The sequence below is a fragment of the Ricinus communis genome, chromosome 2, assembly GCF_019578655.1.
Source record: "Ricinus communis isolate WT05 ecotype wild-type chromosome 2, ASM1957865v1, whole genome shotgun sequence".
Lineage (NCBI taxonomy): Eukaryota > Viridiplantae > Streptophyta > Magnoliopsida > Malpighiales > Euphorbiaceae > Ricinus > Ricinus communis.
Genome location: NC_063257.1, coordinates 30,701,880 through 30,720,808, shown reverse-complemented (window position 1 = coordinate 30,720,808; position 18,929 = coordinate 30,701,880). Strand labels below are relative to the sequence as shown.

General features: G+C 32.3%; 1 protein-coding gene across 1 annotated transcript; it reads left to right on the top strand.

The window, feature by feature from the left end:
* The first annotated feature begins 507 nt into the window (after positions 1-507).
* Positions 508-8,975, top strand: LOC8285992 (YTH domain-containing protein ECT1). The gene is made up of 8 exons (XM_015723654.3): positions 508-774; positions 985-1,022; positions 1,119-1,278; positions 2,557-2,633; positions 2,712-3,113; positions 4,397-4,891; positions 6,375-6,587; positions 7,995-8,975. The coding sequence occupies exons 1-8, from the start codon at positions 723-725 to the stop codon at positions 8,439-8,441; spliced, it is 1,884 nt and encodes a 627-aa protein (XP_015579140.2). The 5' UTR covers positions 508-722; the 3' UTR covers positions 8,442-8,975.
* The last annotated feature ends 9,954 nt before the right edge of the window (positions 8,976-18,929 follow it).

The window sequence follows — 18,929 nt, the reverse complement described above, 5'->3', positions numbered from 1 at the left end:
ATGTAACGGACTCAAAATGTTTGAAGTCCGAATAGTATAGTTTTTCTTATTATAAATAGATGTACATTAGAAGTAAGTAGGCATCACTTGAATGCTTGAATTATCTTCCCTACTATCTCTCTTTGTAAAATCTTCTTTATTCAATAAAAGTTTAAATTATTTATTTATTTCTTCTCTTTTCTTTTCTTCTATTATTAACTATTTCTCTATTATTTCGACTTAAGTAAAATATTTTATGTTTTATATTTAAATATTTTTTAGAGAAAATATATTGTTTTAAAATAAAAAATATTATTAGAAGTATCATAATGGAAGTAATTTTCGCAACTTTATTAAGAAATATATAAAAATATTTCAGATTTTATTATTTTTTAAAAGATGATAAAATATATAAAAAATATTTTAGATGATATTATTATTATTATTATTATTATTATTATTTAGGTAAAAAGGAAAGAGAGGCATTGGGGCAATTTTGCTGTGCAAAACCTAAAAAGCTAAAACCCTCTCTCTCTCTCTCTCTCTCTCTCTTTCTCTCTCTCTCTCCTCATTTCTTTTCTTTTTATATAATAATAATAATAAAAAGACATTGTACAAAATCCAAAAGTTATTGTCGATTTACGCCAAATTAAGAGTAAAAGGTTTAGGGTTTTATTAAGAGACTGAGTTCAAATTCTTCAGATCTCTTTCATTTTCATTTCTAGTTCTCCAATTTCGATTTCATGGACTCTCCTTCTCCGTCTCCAGAGGATCACCATCGAGTTTCTTCTACTGGTAATTTCATATAATAATAATAATAATAATAATAATAATAATAATAATAATAATAATAATAGCAGTAAAAGTTATTATTATTTTATGTATCTTTTGAATGCTTGATAGTTTAAAAGTGTTTGTGATCTTCGATTCCCTGATCCATTAGGAAGATTTAGGTCAAATTTTAATGTATCTTGTGTATTTAATGATTAAAAAATTTGGGCGCAGGAGAGTCACTAATCAGGCGAGATAATGTGACAGAGCAGGTACTTAGTTTTGTCAATTCTTTTGATAATATCTTTTTTTAAATTTGATTTTATGCTTTAGTAGCTATTTTATGTTCTGATATGTATTATCATCAGCCACTTTCGCCCAAAGATGGAAGGCTTGTTTCGGAGAATACTTACCCGGATGCAGTAGTCATACAACAGGCGAGATCTTTGGATGCTGCTGCTGGAGATTTTAACATTATACCACCACTTAATACTTATGCTACAAATGAACACACTGTATCTTATGGCAGTAAGTCTATTTTCTACTCAGTTGTTGCTATTACTGATTTCAATTCGTTGTGCTCTTAAGAATGCTCGTGCTGGAAATTAATTTGAATATAGGGTTAATTACAAAAGAAAAAAGAAAAATCCTAATTTTATGGGTTGTTTCGGGCTTTCAGTTTTACACTAAGTGATATCTTAGCAATATGTATGTATTTAAGCGTAGGCATAAGGTTAAATGCTGTTAGTTATAGAAGCTAGTGGCAAGTATTGATTGGTTGAAAGAACAATAATGAATGAATAGTAATGAGTTCTCGTTTATGACTGCATGAAGGAGAAAAAGGCACAATGTTACAAATTAAGTAAATATAGGAATCAAATTGGAGGCACTCCTACGTACACCATCTCTTTTCTTTTTTTGAGAAGATACATACACCATCTTTTCCTCCTCTCTAAGTTATCATATTTAAGGCCCACCACTCCTTTTTGGAACAAAATATTGTTGGCCATCCTCATCAAATCCAATAAAAGTCAAAATTTTCACAATCCAACCATACAACCACACGCTTAACTGTGCAGAGTTTGAGGACTTGCACAATGCTGGACTGTGATTCAGATGCCACTCAAGTTAAGTATTGCTTGATTATGCTGAGAAGCTTCTGTTGGGTTGGAATTTGAAGATCAGAAGGAAGGTTCAGTGTTTGTTATGATGATTTGAAGAAGATGGTGGATTTATTGTTTAATGTAAGAGGCATTTTGGAGAAGAGGGTCTGATGGTGTTCTATTGGTATTTGATGGCCATGAAGGGTTTCCATTTGCTTTTTATTGTGGATCAAGGGAAAGGGTAGAGTGTAACAGGAGGGAAAGGAAAGGAAGGAGATACAGGTGCAGCAGTGCAAGGATATTCTTGTACTTCTATTTTTGTTGGGTTTAATGGCAGTGAATGGATTTTATACATTAAGGTATATATATAATGGTATGGATTTTATATATTATACTATTTTAAATGTTAAGAGTTTCAATTGGAATTACCTATAGGTTATATTTCACTTTAGGGTAATTTACCCTCTTATTTGTGCTCAGAGTCTTGTGCACTTCTGTTTTAATACATCGAGTTTGATTTATGAAAGACATCGAACTTTGACAGAATTTTTAAATGTTGAAGTGGTATTTTGTTGCCTTTCTCGGAGTTTATCATGAACAGAAATTAGAAACATGTTGAATTATGTCTCTTTCTTCTTTTTTTGAAAAAATTATTCTTCTTGACATAATATGATTGACATCATAAGCTTGGTCTATGCTTCAGATTATGGCAACAACACTGGCTCTTGGGATGGGTATCCTCAATATCTTAATGCTGCAGATGGCTTGCATATATCTCCGGTTAGAATGATGCATTCACTCTTGCACCTTATGTTTATTTATACTTTGTACTCACCAGTTTATCTTGACATTTATCAGGTTGTCTACAATGATAATTCATCTGTCATGTTTCATTCTGGTTATGGCTTCAATCCTGAGATGGCATATGGCCAATATTCTCCAGTTGCTACTCCTTTGCCTCTAATGCTAGAAGGCCAATTATACTCCCCGCAGCAGATTCCATTTGCGCCATCTTTCTACCCACAATCTGCACCTCCCAATGTGCCTTCATCAGTACCTCTTTCATCATCTGAACACATTGCATCAGAAAGTAATACTGACAACTTGCTTTTTGGGCCAGGATCAGGTTACTTAGTACAGTTTGGCTCATTTGGTGGAGGGAGCATGTCTGGCACACCTGGCTCTACTCCATTATCATCTCCATCAGTTTATTCTCATCCAATGGGCATACTTGGGCCATATGAGCACCATATTCAACAGGTTTGTTTTTTCCATTCATTATCGATTTGAAAATTTTAGCATTCCCTAAAAGGAAAGCTTCAAAACATCCATTACTTATTGGTCCTCATTATCATAGTTATTGTCATTATTTTGGCTGTAATATTTAGATTATTGCTGTAATCGTTGCTTTCTTATTGTGATTATAATTTGCTCGTAAACCAAATAACTATATTTAAACATGACCTCAGCTTTCGGCAAACCTCACCCTGTTAGTCCACCTCCAGACTTATAATCAGGTGAAGTTGTGTTATAGGCGTGGGCTCTTACTCTCCTCAATTTCGAGAGGGCATCAGAAAAAAGATTTGACTGCTGCATAACAATCCAAGACCAGCACTTCATTAATATTGATCCTATAAAACATATCTTTTATGTTAACTAGATTGTTTCTTTCTGAAAGTGGCTATGAAGGAACTTACCTAGTAAGAGAATCTTGGGTGAAACCTCTAGTTTTAGTTCCATCTTTTGTACTTTATGCTGATACATGTGCCTGAAGCAGTGGAAAAAGATAATATACTAGCAGAGGCAGAATGAGAAATTGGACTGCAGTCAGTCAGTCAATGTTACGGTAAATAGTTTTGCGTCTTCAATTCAGTAGAATATAAATGTCAAGGCCAGCCTTACTATGACTACTCTAAAAGAAGATTTTTGTTTTGTTTTCGGTTACCTTGTATATGAGCTCTATTAGTAAAAATAGAAGCCCTCAGGAAAACTGGTTTCTTGTTTTTCCCACCACCTAACAAAAACATTGCTAAGGATCTGCATAGCGATTGGGTTGATGTGAGGTGGAAGGGAGTTTATCATTAGATTTCAGCATTATAAATGGGAAATATCATGTTTGAAACTACATAGAGATAATTGTATATTTAAATAGATCTATGGAAGCAACAAATCTAATTTAAGAGGAGTAGAACAGTAACATAATTGAATTTTAGAATGGGATTGTGGACTTTTAGTATTAGTCTTTGTGCTAGTCATGAAAATTTTGTTACATAAGTTTTACTGTTTGGCCACAGTTTTAGAAAGGCTTGAAGAAAACGTCAGGTTAGAAAAGGCTCAGTAATTTCTAAAAACTAGTTACCCATGCATTTTTGGTGGATTAACACTAATGTTATGACTGTTCTTACACAAGGAAATTTGCCAGCATACCTGCATAGGTGCTTTCTTGTGGTTGATTCTTACACGCTTGTCCTACCTGATGGTTGAGTAGTTATCGTTTTGATTCTATATTAATGTTTGTTCCTTGGGGATCATTATCCGTGCAGATTTCTCAACAGCCCTCCATTGGACATTACCAGCATCGTGGCTCCTATCAAGGCTCCAGTATTGGCAGTGGTTCGATTTCTTTTCCAGGGCCTCGTGACTGGGTACGTGCTTCTGCTGACAAGGGCAGAAGAAGAGAGAGGAATCATGATTCAGTTTACACCTCTAATGATTCACTTGGTTTTGATCGTAATCGAGGACCAAGGGCTTCAAAGATTAAGGGCAAGACCTCTGAACACATTTCACTCTCTGGTAATGGCAAAGATGATCTATCTAGCTCGGCCTTTCAGCTTGATTTGTACAAGAAGTCAGATTTTGTCACTGATTATGAGAATGCTAAGTTCTTTATAATCAAGTCTTTTAGTGAAGATAACGTTCATAAAAGCATTAAATACAGTGTTTGGGCCAGCACACCGCACGGGAATAAGAAACTAGATGCTGCTTATCATGACGCAAAGGAGAAAGAAGGCAACTGTCCTGTCTTTCTCTTGTTTTCGGTATGTTATTATTATTAGTCGGAATAAGTGAATACATTTTATTCAACAATAGTTGGCTGCTCAACTAGCTGGGTCATAGTTCAATCTAACATTATGGGTAATAAAATGCAAATATTAAGGAATTAGTGAACATGTATGTTCTGTAAAATCTTTACATGATAGTATGATTACATTCTCATTAAGCTTATCTTAATGTACTGCTCTATTTACTCTGAAGTTGACTTTTGCGTTAATGAGTCTGACATTTGGGTCTTATGTGATTAACATATGCCTGTTTTCTTGGAAGTTACATCTTGGTAAGTGGCAATTTTTAGTCGTAATTTTCTAGGAACTCATAATTGTAGTGTATGGATCTCGTATGTTTTCTTAGGAACTATACAGATTTCTAAGGATTTCTGCTTTTTCTGATTCCAAAGTTAAATGCAAAGAACAATGTTAGATAACAGATGTGCTATTTGCAAAGCAATGAATTAGTCTTTTATGAAGTGATAAAGCAAAAGCAAAATGCAATTCTTTGCTGTATTTTATTTACTTTTCTCATATGATAAGAGCTAAATAGAGTGAGAAAACAAGCAAAATTGGAAGCTGTATTTGAAGCCATGATCAGTCCCTGAATTATTGTAGCAGTAGAGAGAATGAGGAGAAGAAGAACAAGAAAGGAGAGGAAAATTAGGAACACATGTCTTCCTTGTTTTTTAATTTTCAAAATTTAATTTTAAAAGATCTTAGAAAAATTTGGCACACTCAGGTCTTCCTTGTTCTACAGATATATTTATCAGTTGATTGGAAATTAATACCATTCTAAATAATTAGATTCCTGAGTGAAATTGAAACTCTTAAATAGTACAACTTTCTATATTTCTGAAAGTCTAAACAGGATGTTAGCATCCTCTTCTTCTCCTTACACCCAAATTAATTTGGAACTGACGAAAGTTAAGTAGTCCAAGAGAAGTCTTAACATCCCTTTATATTTTATGATGAACCAGGTGTTATCATTGCACCTGGTTCCTAAGATGTTCTACTCCTTGCATAGCTACAGAAACATCTGATGCCTTGGTATAGGAGGCACAGAAGCTGGAACCTTAAATTGTGAAATAATATGGACTTTTATAGGCTGATCCAATCACTATTGTTTTACAGGCTGATATACGATGACTATGTTGTCTCCATTTTGGCATTGTTGGGGGTGTACGTTAGGACAATCTTGTGCTCATATTTTAATATTGTGCCATGCCATTGGGTTACTACACGGACTTCAAAAGGCTTGGTCTAGTCTGCTAGTTCTTTACATTGGCTTTGGTTGTGGGTTCTATGTTTGGCATCTTTTTGCTTCATTTTTCTAAGTTGTACAAATATTCAAGCAACTTATTGGTTATGAAAACTACAAGTGTCTATGAAATTCGTTTGTCCTTGCTCGTCTTCCCTTTCAGAATGAGTTGTATAGTTTATGAATATTCTTGGGTTTCTTGGTCATCTTGTGCAGGTCAATGCTAGTGGACAGTTCTGTGGGGTAGCTGAAATGGTTGGACCTGTGGATTTTGAGACAAATGCTGATTACTGGCAACAAGATAGGTGGAGTGGTCAGTTCCCTGTCCAGTGGCATATCATTAAAGATGTTCCCAACAGTCGATTCCGGCACATACTACTTGAGAATAATGATAATAAGCCTGTTACTCATAGTCGAGATTCTCAGGAGGTAGAGCAATTCAATATTTTCCTTACTAATTTTTACCATTTCATTCTTGTCTTTTCTGGAATTATTTAGCAGCTTGATATCTTATGCACTAAGCAAATCCATTTTGGGACTTGTGCATTTTGGACATTTCCTGTGTTTCATGCATACAAGTCCTAGAAATAGCTTCTTTGCCTATGTTAAGTTCTAAGGTTCTTTGATTATTTTGCATGACGGATAAAGAAAGGGAAAAGTACAAAAATATACCTTGTGGTTGATGCTTTTATACTTAGAAAGATTGTGGTTTTTTTCGTGACAAAGAAGTATCTTGTGTTTTATTTTTCTTGCATTTTAATTTTCTACCACCTAATATCATTATCATTTTTATAATAAAAATTAATACAATATTAACTTTCAATAATTAAATTATTTTGTAAGTGATTTACTATCAAATCAACTATGAGGATACTCCTAAAAATATTATAGTGTTATTTTAAAAATTATTTCATTTTATTCCAAATAAAATAAAATAACATAGTAATTATTTTTACCATGAGTACAATGTAGGTAGTTATATGGTAAATCACTTAATAAGTGATCTCATTATTGAAAAATACTGGGTATTTTTTTGTCATGAAAAAAGGCCAGTTCTTAAAGTGAAAAAGCATCAAACCACTAGGCACTTTTTTGTACTTCTTTGATAAATAAATGCTCTTTCTCTAATTTTTGTTGAGCTCATGATGTATGATTCTTTGTACTTCATGACTTCCATTCTACTTTATTCACATATATATAATCAGCTAATCCACCTCAATGTGGCAATAGAGGTACTATTTACAGAAGATGTTGGGGATGGAAACTTTATAACTATATTTATTATTTGGAAAATAGGGAGAGAGGTAGAAGTTTCCGAAGGAGGTGAGGAAAGCTGGATTGGTTTTATGGAAATAATTTTGTTCGACTTTGGGCAATTTGATAAAGAGAGTATTCTACTACCCGCTAGAAGACACAAAATTCTTTTTACTTATATAAATTTGCATTATTTGGTAAGAAAACTTCAATTCAGAATACTAAAGATAATTCATAGTGTTATGTCAAGCCCATGAAATGTGCTTTAAACTGTTTGATATAAGAAACATTATAATGTCAAAACAGTTTGTTTCAGAAAGAAATTAGTGTGTAACCATTTGTGACTTGCATTAGAATTTTGGCGGCTTAGAATTTAATATCTTGACTGCATGTTGATGACTCAGCTCATCTCATCCATAACCTCACCATTGTTATTAATAGTATTTCTCATTCTTCCATGCATCACTTGCCATCTGTATGGAAATTCTCTTTTATCCTACCTGTCATTGTGGGATTTAACTTTTGAATCATTTGCTAAGACTTTCTTCTGCTTGATATTCCATTTTGGTGAAATGTGATCAGGTGAAACTAGAACAGGGTATTGAAATGTTGAAGATTTTCAAGGATCACATTGCACATACATCTATTTTGGAGGATTTTGATTTTTACAACCAGCGGGAGAGATCTCCAAGGGAAAGAAGGGCCAAACAAGCTAGTCAAACAGCAGATGCTTCATGTTCACTTGCTGACAAGGCAATAAGTCAAATATCTGCGAGCTTTGCTCAAGATCTCCGCTTGAATGACTACAGCAAAGAAACAGCAATAATTGATGCTAATCATATCTCAAAGACCAATTCTGGGGTTTCATCAGTTAACCAATCCAACACTTCCTTCCAGCATGCTAATGAGCCCAGCACTGTCCATTCATTCATTGAGGATTCCATTAGCCATAGTTTATCCAGTGCTTTGAATTTAGAAGAGGGTATCAAATATCAGGCGAGCGAATTGGATGGTAAGCCCCAGGGTTAAGGCTGTTGATAAGATGACTACAGGTTATGCTTGACAGATAGGATTTGTAGTTATAGGCAGCTTTGAGATGCTCGTGATCGGATAAGTCGTAATCTTGTGATTTTATGGATTCTTTATTCGCTGACATGGGAGGTGGTATTCAGGCACGCCGAATAGCCCGGATGCATACTAACAAGATGGTTTTTGTTATTGTTTGTTTTGTTGTCAATCTTTCAGGGGAGTTGAGAGGTAGGTATGGCATGCAAAGCAGTTTACTATATGATTAACAAGGTGTTCTCCTGTTGAATTTTCTTCGGATTGTTTGCCTTGGGAGAAAATGATGCTTTGGGAGTTAGGGAGGGAGTGGCTCGCTATTGTGGGGTTTTAGATTGTACACTATGTGCCTTATGCCTAATTTTATGTAATTTTAGGTTCTCTGTTTCTGGTTTTCTGATTTTTAATTAGTGGAAGAATTTGTACAATTACCCATTTCTTGGGAAGCAAAATAATAATAATAATAATAAAAGAAGGTTAATACAAAAATTGTCTTGTTAAGCAAATGGCTCCAAAATTGTGTGCTTGCCATATTTGAGATTGGTATTGTGTAGTAAATATGTTAAATTATTTTAATAATTTCTTATAAGTTGTTTTTAAGATATGCTTTTATAAAAAAATGAATTTATTTGTATTCCCCAAAAGTAATTTTTAAACTCTAAAAAAAATAAAATAAATTAAGATTGAAAAGCATTTTTTTTGCTTTAATATGTTATTTGCACAGTTTTGAAGGATTGTTCTTACTCTCAAATTTACATTTATGAAGTTTGGTGAAACCACTATATTAAACTTTATTTTAATTGTTCTAAGAGAAATAGGGATATAATATCTCTATTTCACTTAGAACTATTTAAATTTTATTTTTAATTGTTCTAGGTCGAGCATTTATTTTGAGCCTCATTTATATTTACTCTCAACTACTTTAAATTTTTTATCTTTTTCATCTTGTATTAAAGATTCAAGTTTGGGTTTAAATTTTGGGGTGGTTGAATATTTAGTACTTGTATTCAAAGCTCAAAATGATAGATGGAGTATTTGGGTAAGAGATTAATAGCTCTTGTAACTAAGATTAAAAATCTTAGATTGAGTTAGAGTGTGAGCTTAGAAAAAGACTTAGATTAGAATATGAGTCTTTGAAAAAATACTTAAGTTTATTATTAGCCTTGTAAAAAAACTCAAATAGAGTTAGGTTATAATTTTATTTAATAGTAAAAATATTAAGAGGATTCTTGAGGAATGGATGTAGGCAAGTATTGGCCAAACTACTATAAAATTCTTGTGTTGCGAGATTGTGCTTGATTTTCTTTTTGCTTGGTTTTGGTTTTTGACTTTTGATTTCAACCAATTCACTCTCCTTTTGGTTGCCTATAAAATTACACTCTCTTAGACAATTTCTCTTCTATTGGTTTACTTTATCCAATCTTTTCAACCTAATAATTTATTTTACAAGTTAGACTAACTTTATATTCTCTCTTTTAATAAATAAAATAAAATAAATTTATTTACTAACAAAAAAGTAAATGTTTTTCACATACACAATATGTTATAAATTAAAATTTATTATTTTAATTTTAGTTTTTGAATATTTTATTACATGAATAATGATTTTTTTTTATTTTTAACAATTTGATATTTTATAATTATTTATATAAAAATAAAATTTATTTATAATTGTTAATTTTTTGATTATTTATATTATAAATTATTTTTTTAAAATTGATCGCATTAATAAATAAATTTGTGTTCCTTTTATTTATTAAAAGAAAAAATATAAAATTAATTCAACTTGTTAAATAAGTAGCAAGTTATTAGGTTGAAAAGTTGGATAAAGTGAATCATTAGAAGAACAATTGTTAAAGAGTATTTAAGGGAGAGTGTTGCTAGCATTCCTCTTAGTGGAAATGGTACGATACACATTTTGGTATGAGAAAATCCTTATTTTTAGTAAATTTGATTTAGAAAAATCAAATATTTTTCTATATAACTCAAGGATAAATAATGGTATTTTAGATTTTTGTGATATTTATAAATTTGATTTTATACAGTTGGATACACTAATTTATGTGGCTTGTACAATCATATCTTAGATGTTGGATGTTGATTCAGTACCAGAAACATATGATATATTATTTTTAGGACACTATTCGGTATACAAATGTCTTTAGATGTATATTGGATGGTTACCTTTTGAGGGCATGTATATTCGCTAATGACAGAATTTTGTACTTTGGACTGCTAGGTAAGATATTTTTGCACCCATTGTTGCCAGGATCGTTTAGGTACATCTATGAGTGTGTATTAGATTTTATTATTGATATTTAATGATTTTGTTATTGAGATTAGTAAAGAATTATCAGATTTTACCACTGACATTTTTCCAGTTAGTTATCAGTTATCACTGATATTAAATTTCTTATCAGTTTTTCCTTATTATTTGTTTATCCTCTCATTGAGTTTTTGTTGGAAATTTATATAAAAAATAAGAAAAACGCAACAAAAGTAAAATAATAAATTTTCAATTCCCACCAAGGTTCTCATTAATGTAAAGTAGTTATAACACACAAAACAGGTAAGAGATGGAAAAGGTTTACAAAGGGAGATTTTGGCTAATCCAATGAGTGCTTCTTTCTTTATTTATTCTTGATTCTTTAAGGATGATTGATGCATTTCAAAGTTACTCAAAATGACCAGCCTCTTTTATTGATTCACACAAGCTTCTCAGTAAAGATCTCTTAAACAACTTTTAAGAGATTAAGAAGAGATATGGGAGATTGAATGGTAGTTTCAAGTAAAGGGGATGAACCATCTAGGGTATTTTACTCCAGAAAACATTTTTCTCATCAAAAGATCTCCATCCTTCCTTGCCGCCCCATAGCATATCTTCATATATATATATATATATATATATATATATATATGACATTTTAATCAAAGTCTTTAATGTTTAAGATTTCTACAAACCCTAGCTTATATTAAGTTGGACTTTTATTTTTCTAATTGGACTTTGATTAATTAATAACTAATCCATGGAATGTATGTAATGAGAATCTCATCATTATACACTCACTTTATAATTTTTCTTACTTTGTATTTATATTCCATGGTGTTCATCTGTAACAGTTTAGATTATTCCTTGATAATACCACGGCTACCCGTACCATTAAGAGTCGAACCATGCCTTTAAAATAATTGTATGTCGTCAATTATAATGTATAAATTAACATAGATCAACTGACAACTCCTCTAAAACATACTATAATAGTTTTTTACTCACCCCTTAACTTTAATATTTTCTTAGATTTATTTTGCTGCTCAGTTAGTAGCTCCTTATAGAGTGTTGTCCTCATTTCTACTTCATTGACTTCAGCTTTAATGGAGGTTGGGCCAATCGGCTTTATTATTATTTTATCAATCTGGACTGTATATTATTCTTTTATTAGGTTTCGATATTGCTGAGTGATGATGAAATATTAAATGCTTATTATAATCTTTTGGATGTCATGATTTAGTAGAATATATTTGTGTTAATCATTTGTTGGTAGTATGTTTATTAAGTCTTTTATCTTCAGAGTCAATCTCCTAATACCTACCTATCCGTATAAGGTCTTGTGTTACATTAGGTCTCAATTATAACCTTGTCTTGTAATAGTCTGGTATTTAGCAAAGGATTAAGTTGTCTATCCCATTTTAGGGATAATGAATTCATTTAATTTAACATATATTAAGTGTAGTAGATCTATTTCGATGATTATTGTAAGCACCAGATTTTGAAAATAAAGATTGAGGGATTGTTGAAAACCTGATAATGAAAATTCATATTATTCCCGAATCTCACAAAAGTTTGAATAGTCAGTGTCTCGGTCAAGGTCTTATATTGACCTAATCAACTTTTCTAATAGATCAAAACTTTCTTGAGAATGATCAAAATTAGAGTTTTATTGAGAGTCAGCAAGCACAACCGACTGGTTGTCTGTAGTGTCGTTTGACCGTGTAGAGCTATGCAATGTCATTTTTGAAAATTAAGGATAATTGCCAATTTTTATTGCAAATAATTATCAGTTTTGATTTTTCAAAGATTTTTATTGATATTATCAAGATTTTAATTAAAATATTTATTTTCTAATTAAAATTAAATTTTTTAAATATCTTTAGTTAATCTCTTAATTATCAGTATCTAATTCTAGGGTTTTTTTTAAGAAAGGTAAAGTGAATGCACTGAGATTGCATATTCATCTAAACACTTTGAAAGATATACACCCGTACATTGTCTCTGAACCCGACTCACCTCCTAAGATTCGTGGATTAGCTTTACCCGGTAAAAACCTAAGGGTTTTAATATCATGAATCACACTCTTCATTTTTTCATTTTGTCTTTTTATTACTATTTATATTGATTTTACTTGTTTCTAAATTATGATTTTTATTTTAATTCATTGCCTTTTATTATCTACTTCTGTTATTTCACATGTCTGTTGATTTCCTCTTCATTTTTAATTATCTGTATAATTAGATTTACATGTTCTCACATGTTAATAATTAATTAAACTTGTTTAATTAGATTTGCCTGTTTTCACATGTTAATAGTTAACTAGGCTTTTAATCAACTGTTTAATTAGATCTATCTGTTTTCACATGTTAGTGGTTAATTAGGTTGTTTTAGTCAACTACTAATCATCTAGCTTGTTGATTATCTTTTGAATTCGATATTGCCTAAACTTTTTGATTATTGCCATTTACTGTCTATTTCATTATGTTACTGTTGTTCACACATGTTTATAGTTTGTTTTTTAGATTTATTTTGACTTTTGTTTTAATTCATTTACTTCATTTTATCAATAATTAACTATGCTTTTAATCAACTGTTTAATTAGACCCGCCTATTTTCACATGTTAGTAGTTAAGTAGGTTTTTTAATCAACCGGTAATCATCTAGCTTGTTAACTATCTTTTGTATTTTATATTGTATATTGCCATTTGTCTATTTCATTAGGTTATTATTTGTACTCACATGTTAGTAGTTAATTAGGCTTTTTTTTTTTAATCTTCTGTCATTTTCTTAGATTTATTTTGTCTTTTGTTTTAATCCATTTACTTTATTATTTTACTAATTTAATTTGTATTCTCATGCATATTTGTTATTTTGGGTGTTTCTAGAGCTTAAAAAAATTAAAGATTGACCAACATATGGCAAACAGACCACAAAGCCACACGCCATTGTCATATAGTCAATCGGCTGTGTGTAGTGTCGTTTGGCACTATGTACATCTATTACGACACTGCGGACCAAATCTTGTCCTTTTTGCTATTTTTTTATATTTTTTTCTCGTATTTTCATTTCTTTTTATTTTTTATTAGTAGTTGTAGGAGGGTTGTGAATTTATTTTATTTTATTTTTTATCTTATTTTTTATCTTTTAATAATTATCGGAAATATATTAGACTACTAATTCAAATTAATTCACCTTGATATTAGGCATTAAGTATTGACAATTACATGAAATTAATTTCTTAATTAGGAAAAGATGGTAAAATAGGTGAGTTAATTAGAATTAGAATATATTAGGTGATTTTGCCATGTGCCAGTTAAAACTAATTCATTTAGATAATATGTATTAAAACATTGTCGGGTGCATGCAATTGATAGATTAATTGGAAAAAGATAGTAACCATGGTAATTTAATCAAAATTAAAATAGAGTTAGAGGAATTTGCCATGTTGTAGTGTTTATTTGTATTGCCATATGCCATGATATGTTTATAAGGAATAAACTATTAAATAATAAGATTAAAAATAAGAATATATAACCAGGAAAATTAGTTTTCGGATCCATCTTTAGATGTGGCGATATTTTCCTAAATAATCTAAGTCTACCACAAAATTTAGAAAAAGTGTCTTACGATCACCTAGGTGACGATTCCATTCTTTATGCCAGTCTTAGTAATTGGTTAGTGTATTTCCAATTAGGTTGAAAAGTTTTACAATATCATGGTCGTTAAGTATACTTGGGTGCGTGCATAAACCACTGCCTAAAAACTTTTATATCTTCCTGCACTCGATATAGTATTTGTTAGCCTAAATGCTTTGTTACAAGGCTAAAGTCCATAATTTTAATCTTGTCACACAAATTGAGGTCTTGATCTAATATTTTCTTGAATATTGTTGTTGTAGCGTGGATCCAAGCAAAGAATTCAAGCTTGCTTCAAAATCGTGGCCGCACCCTCCTATGGCGCAACCACGAAATTGATAAGTTTGTGGACAAAAGGATTTGAAGTCTTATGACTAAAAATCGTGACTGCACCACAATAGGCATGATCGCAAAAATAAACCTTTTGAAGGCAAAGACAAAAGAGTTGCAAAGGTCAAGAATCACAACCGCACTTAAGAAAGGCACAACTGCGAAATTCATGAAATGTTATGACTGTTACAACCCGCCAACAGTTATTTTTGAAGCCACAATGGTTGAGTACCACATCAGATAGCCATTGGAGTATTTTTAAGAATCACAGCTGCGATGCAAGAAGTGGGACCGCGATTTTGCATTCTGAAAGTGCATTAATGTACTGTCCAAAAGCAAAAATGAGGTGAAGTTTTTGGGATACATGAGTAACGTCTCTTTGAGATTTTTAGGGTATACAAGCTACCTCAAATGGTCTTTAATGGTTGATCAACAATCACCAAAAGCATACGTTATTGTACATTCAATTTTCTTCTTCTTGTAATCAATTCTAACAATCTTTGGTTATTGTAAGAGCTTGAATGCTCTTGTAAGGTTTGAGTGTTAGCCTAAACACTTGGGATTGGGTTTGAGAGTTAGCCTAGGTAAAAATCTTCCTAAGGTTGTGTATGAGCCATAAAACACAAGTTGTAAGGTTTGATATGAGCTCCAAAACACTAAGTTTGGAGTGAGCTTGTGAAAACTCCATTTATAAAGATTGAAAGTATAATGAATACCCAATTGAAGATTGGAGAGTGGATGTAGGGTTAGTTAACTCCCGAACCACAATAATTTCTTTTATTCTTTCTTTTCTATCCCTAAACATTATTCAAGCAAAATTTTTATTTTCCATCATTCTTTTAATTCACCAATTCAATCAATCTTCTTAGTTCATAAGGACAAACAAGTGATATCAGAGCTTAGTACTCACAATTCAACTTAAATGTAGGAGTTAAAGATTTGACATGGCTAATGAAGGTATCCACCATCTTACACCTTATTTTAATAGGTTTGATTATGCCCATTTGAAGTACAAGATGAAGATATTAGATAGCGACGCGATGGATGTGTGGGATTGTGTAAGAAAGGAATGGAGACCTCTAACAAAAACAAGAGGATGGTGTAGACGTTCCACTCGATAGAGATGAATGGGTGGATGCTCATAGAAAAGCTAATGGTAAGAATAAAAGAGCAATGATCATCCTCAGTTCACTCTCTAGAGAGGAATGTGAGAGAGTTCAACATCTCCCAACCACCTATAAGTTTTGGAAAGCCTTGGAGAACTACCATAAGGGTACAAAATAAGTAAAATCTAAGAAGGTCCAACTCCTTGTGACAGAATATGAACTCTTCAAAATGAAGCCAAATGAGAGCATCATTGACATGACTAACTAGCTTCTCACCATCATCAACAATCTCTGAAAATTGGGTAAGCATTATGAGCTTGTTGACATCAACAATAAGATCCTCAAGGCTTTACCACTCAAGAACTGTAGTTTAAGGGTGGCAAGTATAGAAGAAGCCAATGAGAACTTGGAGAAGTTATCCATGGCTGAGCTCAAAGGCAAGCTTCTTACTCATGAGATGGCTATTAGAAAGTAAGAAGAGCAAGAATAGGAAAGGGAGTCAAGAAGGAACCCCTTGGCTCTCAAGAGCTCTACTAGACAACAAGAAAGTAAAAGCTCTAATGGATCCAAATCTAGTGAAAATGAGGATGAAGAGCTAGCAATGCTTTCCAAGAGAGTCAAGAAAATCATAAAGAGTAGAAGGAAAGAGAAAAGGCCCTTTAAGAAGTCATTTTCCAACTTCAATACCAACTCAAGCTTCAAAGAAAGCAAGAAGAAGAAGAGTGATCCCATTTGCTTTGGTTGTGAGAAGCAAGGGCACATTAAGGTCGATTGCTTCAAGAGAAAAAAATTAGAAGATTGAAAAGGAGGAGAAAAGAAAGACTTTAAAAGCCACTTGGGATGACTCTTCATCAAATAAAGATGAAGATGAATAAGTGGCCAATCTATGCTTCATGGTAGAAGAGGATGAAACAAATGAGGCATGTTCCATATCTCACACTTGTGATGATCTTGATTGTGATAACAATGTGCATCATGATGATGATGAATTGGTTGAAGCCATGAATTTAAAATGCAAAAAGTATTGTTTGAAAATGAAGAGTTATAAAGAAAAATAATCCAAGTTTGAGCAAACTTAAAGGATCTTCAGAGATAAATCTCTTTTTTAACTTCCTCAAATGATAACTTAAAGAAAACTTTAAATGAGCTCTCATCTCAAACCACGTCCTTGAAATCTATTTTAATAGAAAATGACTTTTTAAAGATGGAGGTTGAGGAACTCAGAAGTTGAATTTTAAAATATTATAAGGGAAAGGAAGCCTTAGATACTCTAATTGTGTCTCAAAGGCCTCATTTGACAAAAGTATGGTTTGGATTTTAATGCGCATCATCATCTATCTCATTCCCTTCCACTTCTATATTTATTAAGGCCTCAACACCATAAACCTCTTCAATTGAGGGTGCTGATAAGAAGGCCAATGCACACACAGAAGCTCCACCTCTTAAAAGGAAGGAAAGAGCTTCACAAGTTCCAAAGGCTAAGCCTAAATGAGCTAATCATGCATACATGTATAAGAGGCATGCAAATAACCACACACCCAAAACTTGTCATTGTATGTCTAATAAAATAAGAGGTGTGTTGGGATCCAAGCCTCAAGCAAATAGGGACTTGAACAAAAGGAAATACAATCCTAATGTTCAATGTCACTATTGTATGAGGAATGGGTATATTAATATTTATTGCTACATTAGGAAGGTACATCTCCAATTAGGAGAGACTCATGGCTAACCCTCAAGCACCCAAAATGGTTTAAGTACTTAAAAGAAAAGGAACTTAATTTCATTCTTGTAGGTATGCTTAAAGACAAGCTTGAAAAAAGGAGATTGGCATGTGGGTAGTGGTTGCTTAAGGCACATGACTAGAAACGCCAATCTCTTTTCTCACTTGAAAAAGATTGATGAAGGAAAGGTAATATTTGGGAACAATCCAAGGGCAAGATTGTCGGCATTGGCTCCATTAGTAAGAAAGACTCTCCTCTCGTTGATGATGTTCTTCTTGTTGATTTGAAGCATAACATAATGAATGTAATTCAATTGTGTGACAAGGGTAGGAAAGTCACCTTTGACTTTAAGGGTTGCCAAGTCACTCCTTAGGAAATGACAAGGAAATCTTTAGGGGAGAAAGGTTTGGTAATACTTACACAATTAACTTACACAAGATTGCTAATGATACTTTTGAGTGTCTTGTGTTCATTAGTGAGGATTATTGGCTATGACATATAAGGCTTGGACATGCAAGCATGAAGCTCCTTCGTAGCCTAAAGAAGGATGAGTTAGTGATTGGATTGCCCAAGGCGAAGTTCATAAAAGATAAGGCTTGGTGGACCTTGCCAAATGGCGAAGTTCAAATCCCAAAATGAAGTAAGTACTTCTAGACTCCTTCAACTAATTCACATGGATTTATTTGGCCCTACTAGAGTTACTAGTCTAGGAAGAAAATATTATGTATATGTCCTTGTTGATGACTACTTTAGATTTACATGGGTTAGTTTCTTAGCTCATAAGAATGATGCTTTTGGAGCATTTAAAAGTTTTGCAAAAAGAGTTCAAACTAAAAATAACTTTTACATTTCCAAAATTAGAAATGATCATGGAAAGGAATTTGAAAATAATTTATTTGAGTCATATTATGATGAAAATGGTATTTGTGGATGGCGGTTTTAGGCGTGCATCAAAATGTCTCTAGTGACTACGACAATGTTAGGCTTTTCAACCTAATCAGGAACACGCTAACTAGTTATAGAGACTAACGCGGAGATGGAGTCACCACTTGAGTAATTCTTAGGGAAACTTTTACTAATTTGAGTGGCGTACTAGATTCCATAAGGAAGCTTTGCCACATCCAGAGGTAGATATGAAAGCCAACTTCCTTATTTGTGTAACTTAGTTCTTTAATTTTATTATTTAACAAGCTACTCCCTATAAATATAACAGTTTATATTTACAATCATTCATTACAACATGTGAGGTCTTCTTAAGTCTAGCCCATTTTATTAAAGCCCAACCCATGTTTAATTGGTTAGTCTATTTTACTAATTAATTATGTATAAGGCCTTACCTAGTCTAACCCAGTTACAAATTATGCTTTGATTCCAACCTTTAAGACTAAATGGAC